A 14,531-nucleotide genomic window follows, 5' to 3' on the forward strand; every position below is an offset into this window, starting at 1 on the left:
TATAACAAGTGTATGCGAGGGTATAGTACAGTGAGCACTCGCAAAAGCACCACCCAGCACCATCATGAAGAACGGCAGGCAGACGGTGGTGTACTGAATGTGGGCCTAAATGCTGGCCCCAATTAGGCCTAGAAGGAGACGAGAAGGGAGGGAGGGCGAGGGAGGCTGGGGCTAATAAGTGATTCGATCTGGCTCATGCAGGCGAGGAGGCGGGATGGTGGGAAAGTCGGAGAAGAGAGAAGGAGAGAGAGAGAGAAAGGGAATGCGTGAAGAGGGCGAGAAGAAAGGAGTAGTTAATGCCGGGGTAAATAGAGTAATGGGTATGAAACCGTGGAATGTAAGGGTTATGATTCACTTTTTCTCACGACGATGGCGGTGAGGCTGAGAGTGGGGGAAAAAGGGAGATGAGATGAGATGAGGGTGGATGGGTGTGGGGGCATGGGGGAAAGAGGGAGGGAGGGAAGAGGAGGAGGGCGAATGGAGGGATGAGAAAGGGGATGCAAATGGTAGAGAGAGAGAGGGAAAGAGAGAGTGAGTAGCGATTTGAAGATAGAGATGATGGGAGTGAGGAGTCTGTGAATGATGATGATGGTGGTGGTGGATGGTGGGGGATGGTGGTAATGTGGATGATGGTGGTGCGTGTCAGGGAGGGTGTGGAAGCTGTGGTCAGGATAAGTGGTGGTCTCACGGTGCAAGACATAAGGGGAGTCTTGGTGGATGAGGGAGAAAGGGAGAGGAAGTAGAGGGGAGAGGGTGAAGGAACGAAGGCTCGACGGGTGGAAGGACGGAGTGAAGGAAGGAAGTGAGGGAAGGGAGGAGAGGGAAAAAGGGGGATGGAAGAGAGGACGTAGAGGAAGAGAGGAGTGAAGTGAAGGAAGGAAGGAATAAGAAGGGGGGACAACGGGGATGGGATGAGGATGGGGGAAGAAGGAACTGAAGGAAGGAAAGAAGGGAATAAGGAAACGAAGGATATAGGCGTGAGGAGGATGGGAAGGAGGGTTGATGAAGGAGTGATTGAAGGATGGAAGGAAGGAATAACATACGGATGAGGAGGCAAGGAAGTGGAAGAGGATGTGAGGAAACAGAAGGAAGGATTGAAGTAAAGAAGGAAAGAAGAAAGGGAAGAAGGAAGAACATAGGACTGAGGAAGAAGAGGAGGAGGAGGAGGAGGAGGAGGAGGAGGAGGGGAACAGGAAGTCACAGTGGGGGTAAATGTTTGCCGGCCAAGTCGAGGTGGTGGTGGTGGTGGTGGAGGGGAGGGGAGGGGAGGGGAGGCATTAGGGGGCTCTGGGTAAGGAGGGGGAGGGGGGGGGGGCGCAGGACCTATGTATCGCTGACGCAGGTAATGCCGGTCGTTGCGTGGGCGTTAGTGGTTGTGATAGAAATGTTATTGTTGTGGCTGGCGAGTGGCGGCGGTGGCATAATGGTGGTGGTGGTGGTGATAATAGTGGTGGTGGTGGTGGTTGTGGTGGTGATGAGTGAGTGACCTGAGAGTGGCGGCGGAAGCGGTTGGGACATGTGGGTTGTTGGTGGTGATTACATGTGGGCGGGAGGAGAGAGTGTACATGTGTGTGTCTGGGCAAGCGCGTACACACACACACACACACACACACACACACACACACACACACACACACGCCACCCTACCAACTTGATTACGAATGATTAAAAACGCAAAACAACAAGAAAAAACGTCACTGTGATTCTGTAATGCAAGCGAGCTCTGTACCAAACACGTCCGCCGCCTGCTGTGTGCTCCCTGCTGTGCTCCTGCTGTGCTCTGCTGTGCCGCCGCGTCATGGAACACATCAACCTGGAATGAGCCGCGGAATGCGTGCCGTAAAGCCTGGAGGAAGAGGTCGTCTGCAGCATAGGCTGGTAATAGGATTTTCCACTTTATATCTCGGCTCCTCTCCCCACCGAGCGGCGCCTTGTTCTGCCTCCTGACAAAGTGTTCCGCCGTCTTGTCTGTCTGGTGGGGGTCGCTGTCTGCCTGCCTGCGTGTGTGTGTGTGTGTGTGTGTGTGTGTGTTGGAGGTTATCGAGCTCACCGACGTTGTTTTATTTATTTTTATCATGGTAGGCTATTGTAGTAAAGATGCCAGATTCTGGACTCTCCATATCCTGGGTCGTATTATTAACCCGGTACCAGCGACGGCCCAAAATTGTGGCTTTACCATGCAGCAGCTACGGGCCAAATTTTTGTCATGATAAAGACCCCCCAAAATAGATAATGCATAAACTGATCACAAATGCGTTGATATTTATTATGGAATGGTGTGTGTGAGTGATGATTTTTTTTCATGAATTCGCTTAGAGGGGCCTTTAATTAAGAAACATGATCCCCGCAGCTACCGGGTTAATCATTCAGGCGCTCAAGCACACATATATTTGATACGGTTTTCGTTGCACTTGCGGGCGTTTCCAGGGGTAGTTTAATGACCCTGGCGGTAGTTCAACCCTTCTTCTGTACCGTGAACCTAAAATAAACACTCGTGAGAACCAGACTGATCTCCTTTTTGGCCTCTGGAAATATTGGTTGCGAGAATATGAGCCCAGGAGTTACGAGCAGATAGGCGTACGTGGAGGGGAAAAACCAGCTAACACAAAAACGTCTGGCCGATAGGATAAGCCGGATTGGTGATTACATATCCTCAGCTTACCCAATATAGGAAACCACTCATCGGGCTGCCAGTAACGGGAGATAAGCAGCTGGGGAAATCAGGTAGCTTGGCTTAGACACTCTGTTGATTGTCTCACGTTAATTTCGTGTGTGGGATTCCGTGCTCTGCTCTCCTTTTTTCCTCTCAAATTTGACAGAGATACAGGTTTTCATCAAAATTTGAGAAGTAAAGTGAAATAAATAAGAGAATGAGTATGAGAAAAGAAAAAAAAGGAAATAGATACAGAGGAGGGAAATAAAAGGACAGGAATGAGTGGAAGAAAAGAGAGTAAGGCAAATGAAAAGTAAAGGGAAATAGCAAGTTCTTGGTTACGAGTTCTTAAGATACGGTACCGAGCGAACTCTTGTGGATCCTTTGTTAAATCGCTCATGTTTACTCTGGATTTCTTTGGTCGGTCAGTTTCCTTGCCAGTTGGGAGACCACAGCGAGACGGGATGTTGTTCTTCGTCTGACTGTTCATCTGGTTCGTTAGGGATTTGTTGTTCACTTCGGCACACGCACTGAGGAATCTCCATTTTCGTCTCGCATTTTAATTTCCCTTATTCATGACAACAAAATTAATGTGACGCCTTTTATTTGTACTCTCTATAGTTGAATTTTTTTTACCTCTCTCTCTCTCTCTCTCTCTCTCTCTCTCTCTCTCTCTCTCTCTCTCTCTCTCTCTCTAACCTTATTTTTTCTTTCTTTCTTTCACTCTTTATTTCTCTCTCTCCTTTTTTCTTTCTTTCTTTCTTTCTGTCTCTCTTCTTTCCTTCTTATTCTTTCTTTTTTCGCTTTTTGTTTCATTCTTTCTTTCCTTCTTCCCCTCCCTTCTCTCTCTCTCTCTCTCTCTCTCAACTCAAATTACTACTTTTTCATTTCTCAAGTCAACTTTTATTCATATTCGCCTTTCCAGGAATCTTTGATCTTTCCTTTGAGTGTTAATCCCCGGCCCGAGAGCCGTGAATATTAAGGCAATGAAGGTGTGGATGATAAGAAATGAATCTACACTTATCACCATAACAGTTAATGATAAGGGCTCCACCACCACCACCACCACCATCGTCACCATCACCCTACCGTTCACCACCACCACCACCACCACTACTCTTTTATGCCCCATCACCTCCGTTACTTTTTTTTTACAGCAAAGTAGACAGCTCAAGGGCAAACAACAACAACCACAACAACAACAACAAAAACAACAACAAAGAACCCACTAAGACGCTGCTATGACACAAAAAAACAAGACAAAATCAACGAGAGGCCAAAAAAGAGGTCAATTTCGGGACCACCACTACTACTACTACTACTATTACTACTACTATTACTACTACTACTATTACTACTACTACTACTACTACTACTTTAACTACTGTTGTTATACCATTATTACTGCTGCTTGGAGGTTTAATATCTACAAAATCAAATAATGCTAATCGTTCGTTCCCGGCAGTGAATATTAAGTGCTTCAGTAATTAATTAGTCGCTCCTTCTCCGCCAGGTACGTTCGTCAGGTGTAATAGGTTCTCTTCGACATTTCCTCAGACTGTGCAATGAACTTCACCATCCCTTACGTCCCCTTAATAACGCTCTTTCTCTCTCTCTCTCATATTTACTCCCTTTTCTTCTAACTAGCTTTCATTTTCTTTTTTTCTTCGTCTCTCTCTCTCTCTCTCTCTCTCTCTCTCTCAAACACACACACACACACACACACACACACACACACACACACACACACACACACACACACTAACAAAGCCAGGAAAACAAAGGCTACAGGGGAAACAATGCTATAAGGAGTTTTAATATTCCCCATAATAAGAAGGTTTGTCTCCTTTCTTCCTCCTTCTTGAACCAGGCCAAGATTCCTCCTCCTCCTTCTGCTACTATTCCTCCTCCTCCTCCTCCTCCTCCTCCTCCTCCTCCTTGAAAGCTTCTCGACAGCCGTAAACAAATTTGACAGAAAATTGAAGACGGAGGGGAGGCAAATAGACAGACACACACACACACACACACACACACACACACACACACACACACACACACACACACGGGGACCTTAAACCAGTGTCAACGCCGAGACTCGAGGGACGTGGCGAGATAGGTGTTGGAAAGGCCGGGGAGAAGAAGGTCAAAGTGTGTGTGTGTGTGTGTGTGTGTGTGCGTGTGCGTGTGTGTGTTGGACAAGGGATAATCAGGTATACGCGGCCTTGAAGCGAGACAATAATCGAGCGAGAGAGAGAGAGAGAGAGCAAGTAATTAAGGTGACTGTGAATGGCCGGGCCCAGGTGAAGCAATACTCGCAGGTAACTCACGGGAGAGGAGGAGATGCTTAGGGAAGGTGAGGTAGGGAGGGGACAGGTAGCGACGGATTAAGGCAGGTAGATAAGACGTTAGTGGCGCAGGGAGATAAGAGTTAAGGCAGGGATTGAGGCAGCAGATAAGGGGCGAGGGAGAGAACATGAAATAAAAGTGGATTATGGGTGAGTTACGTGATTCCTGAACACTTAATGAAGAAAGTGGAGGCGAGGTTATAGAGAAGGGAGAAACTGGGACAGAGAAAGAGACGGGGAAAGATATACTGCACTAGAGAGAGAGAGAGAGAGAGAGAGAGAGAGAGAGAGAGAGAGAGAGAGAGAGAGAGAGAGAGAGAGAGAGAGAGAGAGAGAGAGAGAGAGAGAGAGAGAGAGAGAGAGAGAGAGAGAGAGAGAGAGAGAGAGAGAGAGAGAGAGAGAGAGAGAGAGAGAGAGAGAGAGATGGTAAGGTTGTAAGGAAATATAGGCAAAGAAAAAAAAAAAGAGAATAAGACACAAAAGAGGTTATATAAGAGCAAGGATTTGGAAGAACACTTAATGAAGAAAGAGAAGACGAGGTTATAGGGAAGGGAAGAAGTGGGACAGAAAGAAAATACAAGAAAAGGCATATTACACTGGAGAGGAGAGCACCGGGAAGGTCGTGGAAAAGGGAAAATAAAATAAGGAGACAAATAAGGTTACATAAGAGGGTGGAAGAGAAAGAAATAGGATGATGGGAGCTAAAGGCAGGTAAGGAAAGAGACTGGGAGAGGGAGGGAGGAAGAGAGAGAGGGAGAGGGAGGGGGAAGGGGAGGAAACTGGAAGGTCGATCACTTTAAGGGGAATCTGGAAGAGTCAATTACAGTTGCAAAGAGATTGGAAAAAGGGGACGGGAGGAGGAGGGAAGGGGAAGGGAAGGGGAAGACAGATGAAACTTAGGGTGGGGAGCGAGGAGGAGGAGGAGGAAGGGGAAGAAGAGGAGGGCGCCCGGAGGAGAATTGGAAGAAGCTGAATAAGATAAAGTGTGTGTGTACCTATATGTGGAGGGAAGAAAAATACGCCGGAAAAACAAAGACTGATACCAATGGAGGCGAAACTCCGGTAACTTGGGAAAGTGGCGCCAATATCTATCACTCAATTTGTTTTCTAGGAGATAATGAGACTTGGGCGAGAGAGAGAGAGAGAGAGAGAGAGAGAGAGAGAGAGAGAGAGAGAGAGAGAGAGAGAGAGAGAGAGAGAGAGAGAGAGAGAGAGAGAGAGAGAGAGAGAGAGAGAGAGAGAGAGAGAGAGAGAGAGAGAGAGAGAGAGAGAGAGAGAGAGAGAGAGAGAGAGAGAGAGAGAGAGAGAGAGAGAGAGAGAAAAAAAGAGAGAGAGAGAGAGAGAGAGAGAGAGAGAGAGAGAGAGAGAGAGAGAGAGAGAGAGAGAGAGAGAGAGAGAGAGAGAGAGAGAGAGAGAGAGAGAGAGAGAGAGAGAGAGAGAGAGAGATGAAGTAGTTTGTTTCATGAGTAAAAAAAATAAAAAAAGACCAGTTTGGCGTTTATGTGAAGCTGTTAGACTCGAAAAAAAGCCTCAGGAGTTTATAATAATGTTTAAGATGATGAAGAACGAAAGACTCAAGAGGAAGAAACTGGTAATGAAAAAAAAGAGGATTGAAGAAGAGAAAGAAAAGACGGACAAGGAAGAGGAAGAAGATTATTAGAATGCTGAAGGAGAAATTAACAACGATGATGATGATGACACTTAAAAAAAGACAAGAAAGAAAAGAAAAAAAAGGAAAGAGAAGCAACACTAATTTTCTAACATGTAAACAGACCAACACTCGGAAGTCGCAACACTCACGAAGCGCTTGTGTTGCAGCTGACCTTAGGCAACCTCCTCCTTACCTCCTCCTCCTCCGCCTCCTCCTCCGCCTTCTGCTCTTGTTTCTTTCCCTCCTTCACCTCTTCTCATTTTCTCTCCATTTTCTTTCTTTTCGTATCATTTATTAACTTCCTTTATCTTCTTTTCGTCTTCCTCCTTCTTCTTCTCCTTCTCTTCCTCTACCTCCTCTTTCTCCTCCTCTCATTTTCTCTTCCTGTCCATCCATCTATTTTCTTTTTTCTCATCCACATTCTCTCATTTATTTATTTTTATTTATCATCTTCTTTCCTTCTTTGCCTCCTCTCGGTTTCTATCCCTCTTTCTAATCTATCCATTTCATCTCTTTCTTTATCTCAGTCTTATTCTCATTTATTTCCATTTATTTCTCGCACTGTTTCCTTTCTTCCTTTCCTCTCATTCTTTTCCTTCTATACCTCCTTTCATTTCATCTCCTCCCTCCTGTTTTTCCATTCCTTTTATTGTTTTTTTATCCTCATTCTCTTATTTATTTCCCTCGTTTTTCTACTTCTTTCATTCCTCTCCTTCTATATCTCCTCTCATTTCCTTTCCCGTCTGTCTTTTTATCCACCTCTGTTTCCTTTCTTTTCCTTTTCCTCCCCTTTTTGCTTCTTCTCTTTCTTTCTTTCCTTTCCTCTCTTTCCTTCTCCTCCTCCTCCTCGCCCTCCTTCTCTTCCTTTCCCCCAGAACACGAACAAACAGCACGTTGGTTTTTTTGGCCGCTGTTATCGCCGCAGAAGCTCGTCTGGCGTACCGTAGGGCGTAAACTTGTGTGTTTTTCCCAGACTGCATAGGTGGTAATGCTCCCTCTTTCTCACCAATTGTTTGCTCTTCTCCCTCCTCTCCTGCTTGCCTCCTGCTACGTCCCCCTCTCCCTCTCCTTCTCTCTCCCTCTCTCTCTCTCAGCAGCGTCGCCCGGCCAGTATGTTCGGGGCTGCTGCAAGTTGCTGTTATCATAATGAGCTTGGTGGGCGCCAGGAACTTAGTGGCGTCGTTTAGGGAGATCTCGGCGGGACAATATCACATTAGCATATCGGCCACTGCCACTACCGGGTCTTGCCTGCCGACGCTGAGTAAACACACGCACGCGGCGACGGCACTGCTGCACCCCCCTTCCAACCGGCTACCCCCTTAGTCGAACCCCCTCTTCCTCCTCCTCCTGACGGCACTCCTCTCACCACCACCGCCACCCTCCTACTCCTCTTCCTCCTTTCTCCCCTTTGCTCCCTTCTCCGGCTGCCTGGTTGGTTGGTTTGCAGGCTAGGAGGGGAGATAGGGAGGAAAGTGGAATGGAATCAGAAAGAGACGGAAGGGAAAGGAAGGGAGGAAGGGCATAGTAGGGAAAAGGAAAGAAAGAGAAATGAATAGGAGGTAAGGGGAAGAGAAGGTAAGGAAGGGAAGGGAAAGGAAGAAAAGGGAAAGGAAAGAGAGGGAAAGAAATGAAAGGAAGGGGAGGGCATATAATGAGAAAGGAAGGGAGAGAAGAGGAAGGGAAGGGTAGGTAAGGGAAAGAGAAGGTAAGGAAGGGAATGGAATGGTTTGGAAGGGAAAGAAAAGGAGGGGAAAGAAACGAAGGTAGGGCATGGCAGGAGAAAGGAAAGGAAGGAAGGGGAGTTAAGGGGAAGAGAAGGTAAGGAGAGGGAATGGAATGGAAGGGAAGGAAAGGAAAAGGCGAAGAAAATGATTGTAAGGGCAAGGAAGTGGAAGGGAAAGAGCATAACGTCCTTCTCTCTCTCTCTCTCTCTCTCTCTCTGCAGGGCGTGTCGGTAATGCCACTTGAACTTGCCTTTACTGCCGTAATTACGCTTTGTTGTTACTGAAGTGATGGCAGGAGAGTAGTAGTAGTAGTAGTAGTAGTAGTAGTAGTAGAAGTAGTAGTAGTAGTAGTAGTAGTAAAAGAAGTAGTAGTGGTTGTAATAGGAAGAGGGGAGGAGGAGGAGGTGGAGGTAGTAGTAGTAGTAGTAGTAGTGTGTGACTGGGAGTAATGGCAGAGTAGTAGAGGTTGTATCTTAGTAGTCGTATAGTTAAAAGACGTCATTTCGTACTTAAAGACGTCGTTATTATTTAGAAAGCGCGGCGTTATAATAAAGTTAGAATGTATCTGGAGAACAACACAAAACAACAACAACAAAAACGCAGACACATAACTGAGCTCTTAATAAAAATCCTGCATTGTTTACTTGGGATTCTTCCTGTGCGAGCTGCAGTAAAATGAGGAAAAAAAAAAAAAATATACACCCGCTCTTTTATAAATATCCGACATCCCGTTTCTGCAAATATTACTTTGGTCTCTGATAAAATTATGTCTCGAGCTGATTATTCTGCTTCCTGTTCCCGTCCACAGCGCCCGTCCACGAGTCCTTCCTCCTCGCTGGCTCCCATCCCGACGCAGACAGTTCTCAAAATTATCCCCTCCACATTTTTCCTTCCCTTCCCTGGTCTGGCACAGCTGCTCTTTCTTTTATTTGTATATGTTTAAAAATTACTTTCGCCTTCGTCCGTCTCCATCTGCCTCCTGTTACAACGGCTCAGATGGTGGAAGGAAAGGGAAGAGGAAGAGGAGGAGGAGGAGGAGAAGGAAGGAAAGAGGTGCTCGGTTCGAACGAGAGGAAACATAAGGGAAAGGAAGCGATAAAACAGAGATAAATAAGGACAGAAGAGAGAAACAGTCAGGAGAGGAGGAGTGGGATACATATAAAGGAAGGAAGGAAGGGAAGAAAGAGGGAAGGAAATACTTGTGAAGGAGTTATTAGGTCAAGTGAAGGAAAACAGCATAAAGAAGGATCAAGGCCCATTCAGGGGACAAAAGGGGCATCATAGACTCAAATAAATAACGAACATTACCATATCTCGCTTGTTTTTATGATATTAAGCGAATTATGAGTATTTCGTTAACCACACACACACACACACACACACACACACACACACACGCAGAAACTTATACGTCCATGCAAACATAATAAACATAACTACGTAACGATATAAATACAAATATACATTTAAATAAGTTGAAACATGCTGTCCCTCAACATAATTTTACTTTTATTTTAATCATAATGTGTGTGTGTGTGTGTGTGTGTGTGTGTGTGTGTGTGTGTGTGTGTGTGTGTGTGTGTGTGTGTGTGTGTGTGTGTGTGTGTGTGTGTGTGTGTGTGTGTGTGTGTGTTACTGCATGAATGATTTTCCCACATAAAAGGTGTTCTGTGTCTATTCGTGTCTGGGTGCGTGTGTCTTTGAATTCAAGCAAGGTGATTAAAGTGTGTGTGTGTGTGTGTGTGTGTGTGTGTGTGTGTGTGTGTGTGTGTGTGTGTCATTTTTAATCAAACACGGTGTACGATGTCAGTGCGTGCATGAATATATGTATGTATGTCTATATGAGTGTATGTTTGTGTGGGTGTATGTGTCAGTGCATGCGTGTGTCTTTCTAATCAAGCACGGTGTACGATGTCTGTGCGTGCTTGAGAGTGTGTGTGTGTGTGTGTTTGTGTATCCCAGTAGAGAGACAAGCGTGTGTACTGTCCCTGGAAGTGCGTGTTTGGGTGCGCGTGTGTACCTGCATTTGACATCGTAATCAAGGAAGGTGTGCGTGTGTGCAGGTAATTAGGCGATTTTATTATCATTCCCCGAGGAGAAAAATAGTGAGGTGAGTCCATCTGTCAAGCTGCACCCGATGACTCATGTGGTGACGGTGGGGGGGGGGGGGGATGATGGTGCCTTGATGTGATGATAGACGGTGGTTGATGATGGTAATGATAATGATGACGATGATGGCTGCTAGAGAAGGGGGGGAAAGAAGCATCACGGAGAGTTGGGGTATGGAAGGTTGTGATGATAATGATGAAGTAGTGATGATGGCAGATAAGGACGAGGGTGAGGTTGTGCAATGAAGAGACGGATGTTGACAGATGGGAAAGGAAGGGAAGTGGCGTGGGAGACGGGAAGACGGGGGAGGAGAGTCGTTACTGTTGTTGTTGTTGATGGTGGTGGTTGTGACGGGGGGAGGGGGGGGTAAAAGGTGAGGGATGGAAAAGGAAGGAAGGAAGTAGAGGTAGTCGGATGAGAAGTGGTGATGATGAAGATAGGAAGAGGTGACAGGAAGTGGTGGTGGCGGCCTGGAGGGAGAGAAAACCATCCACCCATCCACTCACATCCACCCAAGCAGTGAATGAGGAGGCGGGTGGCAGACAGTGAGCTTTGGGGGAGGAGGAAGGCGGAGGGGGTGGTGAGGGTGGAGGTGGTGGTGGGCCAGTGACGAGTGGTGACAGCGAGGTGATGAAAAGCGAGTAACTTGGAGAGGGGCGAGCAGTGATTAGCTTCAGTAGTGAGTGATGATGATAGCGCGGCGGCGGCGATGGTAGTGGTGGTGGTGGTGATGACTTGGTGAAGGATAACGAGTGGTGATGAGGGAGATAAAGTGCGGCTGAAAAGTAGTGCGGGTAACCTACCTGCATGTGGTCGTTGATAGGAGTCACGCGCTGGGTCCATGGTGATGATGCTGGTGCTGGTGGTGGTGGTGCTGGTGATAGTTGTTCCGGTGTCTGTAATAACGATAATGACGTTGGTAATGTTGGCCCTGGTGATGGTGGTGGTGGTGGTGGTGGTGGTGGTAGTGGTGTTGGCTGTTCTATTATAATTATACTAATGAAGACGCTTTAACAATAACAGTAAATGCTTTGTGTCTAACAGTAATCATCACGGATATACGAATGGAACCTGTTGTTATTAGTATTACCATTATCACACACACACACACACACACACACACACACACACACACGCGAACACAAAGACATCAGCGGGACCATCAGCATTAGCGGTATTTGTCGTCAAAGATAATGTTGACGTAAGACTGAAATTAAGAAAGTGAAAGTAGCCTGATAATGAGGCCTCCCTTGTAAGGACTAGAAGGAGCAGGGTCATTAGCGTCAGACCCTCCACACACACACACACACACACACACACACACACACACACAATGCAGCATAACGCGAACACAGTTATGATTTTATCTCCTTTAAAATACAAGGATGAGTGGCGCGTCATGCTCTTGTTTTATGGCAACGCTGCTGGACGGAAGAGTGATTAAAAACCGTGATTATGGCAACGCTGTCGAGGATGAGGGCCCGAGGAGAGTGGAGCCTGGCATCACTGGTAGGGGGTCGGGGAGGTAGGGGGTTATGCTAACAGTGTGTGGTGGTATTGTGAGAGACAGAGGCTGGAGAGGTCTACGAGGGCTCTTCTGGCTCTAAGAAGCACTCGGCACCTTTTTCCGTCCATCCAGATTGGTGAAATTATCGCTACGAAATCACAATGGGGGACTATTAAGGAGGAAAGGAGGGAGAAGGAGAGAAAAGGACAGGAGTGGCAAGAAGAGAGCGAGGCAAGGAGAGTGGAGAGGGAATGAGAAACGAGAGTAAAATGAAGGAGGAGGAGGAGAGCGAGTATATACGAGGACGAAGATGAGGAGGAAGAGACAAACAGTTTATGTATAGTGAAGGAGGGAGCGTATAATCAAAGGAAGGAGAAACCATAAGAACGAGAGAAAAATACTTAAGATAATAATATGGACAGTGGATTAAAACTGAGGACATTAAAAACACTGCAGTGAGGAGAGAGTGGAAGAGGGAGAGAGATAAAAGCAAAAAGAGAAATAAAAACCTGAAGAGGGAGAGGGACAAGAGAAGTCACAAGGGAAAGAGGAAAAAACACGGCAAGAAAAAAACAGGCGGGAGAGGAGGAAGTAGGAAAGGAGTAAAAGGAAGCGGAGAAAAGAGATACACACTCTCACCCCGACTTTTATACCTGGCTGTGACCCGCGCCTGCACCAGACCCGCCGCCCCCCGCCCCCCCTGCCCCCCTCCCGCACACAAACATTTCCTGCGGCCGGGCGTACATTAGCGTGTAAATTTTATTCCAAACACTTCCAAGGAGGAAATTCCAAAGATACTGAGCGGCCCTCGACGCGGCGCAGGCACGGGAGTCACCTCGTGCTGGCGGCGCCGCGGCGGCCACGACGCCCCACAGCTCAGGCCAAACTTTACTGAAGGCGCGTCGGCCGTTTCCTGCTGGGCACACGCTCCGCACTCTGCAGAATATATATTTTTTTCCTTAGTTTTTTTCGAGAGAAGTTCCAGGAAAGCATAATTTGATTTTTTTTTATATACATATAAGCTGTTCCTTGCTCATGATCAGTGGCGGTCAGGGAAAAGCAGACGCAAAATTACCGGGAAATAAAAAAAGAAGTGTATATTATCTCATAACAAAAAACATTGACACCCACACATGTGTTCTCCCTCTCACTCACACTCATGCGTCTGGCGGCCTTTCACACACCGAATGCGGTATTTGTATTTATTCCTGGTAACCATTCACTAGTTTTCACTATTAAAAAATAAATGACATATACACGAGTAAATGCTGCTGATGAAACTGTCAAACGTGCTTTTATATGGAACAGATGGGCCTCACGTGCGTGATAAATTGAAAAATGTTGTCGTTTTGGTTGGATATTATTTTCACATCTTACGGTCCAAGCGAATAAAGTTTTTTGTTCTAATTCAAATTTATAAAGAGTTGCTTTTGGATTGACACATTTGCCTCAACTGAGTATGTCACTGCTTTCATGCCGAGCCCAATATCCCGCAATATCTTGATGGGGCCATAAAAGGCAGCATCTTGGGGGCAGCGAGGGAACGTCAGGCAGAGCAGTGCAGCGGTGGTGGGGTCTGCAGGCTGGCCCTTAGAAGAAAAAAAAGCATCGTATAGTTCACCTCACAAGACTGCCCTTGACCGCTTGTCGTCTTCCTGTCTGTGTTTCATGGTCCGTGACTGGAACAACTCACGGAAGGACACTCATCACATTAACTGGAAGTGAATTTCATCTTAGTATCTTATTAAAACGCTGAAAAAAAGAGGTAGACCTAAAGGGAGGGGAAAAGGTTAGTCTAAAACCCATTATTAATGTATGGGAAGACTTTTAGCGGCTTGAGAATCTCTTGGGAGAAACTCTTAGGTGGGACGGGTCTGGCCGAGACGGAGGCGTTCCTGCTATGTTGCCGTCGATGGCCCGCGGGTATGGCTGTCAGTAGGCGCACCTCGAGCTTTTTAGTGAACAGGAGACGTCCATGACCACTCAGGGAGGGACGCCTAGCAAGGAGCTCATGCATATTCCCCTGACGAAGAAACCTTGAATCATCGGTACGGCTGCAAAGATGGAGGACGTGACCGGGATGGCTCAGGAGGAAGAGGAGGAGGAGGAGGAGGAGAAGGGGAAGGAGGAGGAGAAAAAGGAGAAGGAGAAGAAGGAGGAGGAGGAGAAGAAGGAGGAGAAGGAGAAGGAGAAGAAGGAGAAGGAAAAGGAGAAGGAGAAGGAGGAGGAGGAGGAGAAGGAGGAGGAAGAAAGAGAGAGAAGGAAAGTCAGCAATTGGAAGAAGAGGAAAAGGGGGAGATGGATAAAAGGAGAGAAAAGTTTAGAAAGAGGGTAGGCGAAGGCAGGTAGAAGGGGAGGGATAGAGCTGGGGCAGAATACGTGAATCGAGAAGTGGTTTGAAGAGTTGAGGGGCGAGGGCCGGGTTAACGTAGTGGAAGAAAGGGGAGGTTTATGTACACTAATGGAAGCAGGGGAGACTATGTTCGGTATTATAAGACATTTCGCTTCCCAAGAACACATATTTGACAAGGCTTTCGTAGGA

General features: G+C 46.8%; 1 protein-coding gene across 2 annotated transcripts in view; it reads right to left on the reverse strand.

Moving 5' to 3' along the window:
• Window positions 1–10,577: 10,577 nt before the first annotated feature.
• LOC126999015 (uncharacterized) overlaps window positions 10,578–14,531 on the reverse strand; it is a 130,107-nt gene continuing 126,153 nt past the window's right edge. For both annotated transcript variants that reach the window (XR_007753102.1, XM_050861337.1), the window contains one exon: window positions 10,578–11,378. Coding sequence is in view for 1 of the 2 variants with exons in the window: in XM_050861337.1 (XP_050717294.1) it covers window positions 10,800–11,378 (579 nt within the window). In the remaining variant the exon portion in view is untranslated. The remainder of the gene's footprint in view (window positions 11,379–14,531) is intronic.

The sequence above is a fragment of the Eriocheir sinensis genome, chromosome 15 (assembly GCF_024679095.1).
Source record: "Eriocheir sinensis breed Jianghai 21 chromosome 15, ASM2467909v1, whole genome shotgun sequence".
Taxonomy (NCBI): Eukaryota; Metazoa; Arthropoda; class Malacostraca; order Decapoda; family Varunidae; genus Eriocheir; species Eriocheir sinensis.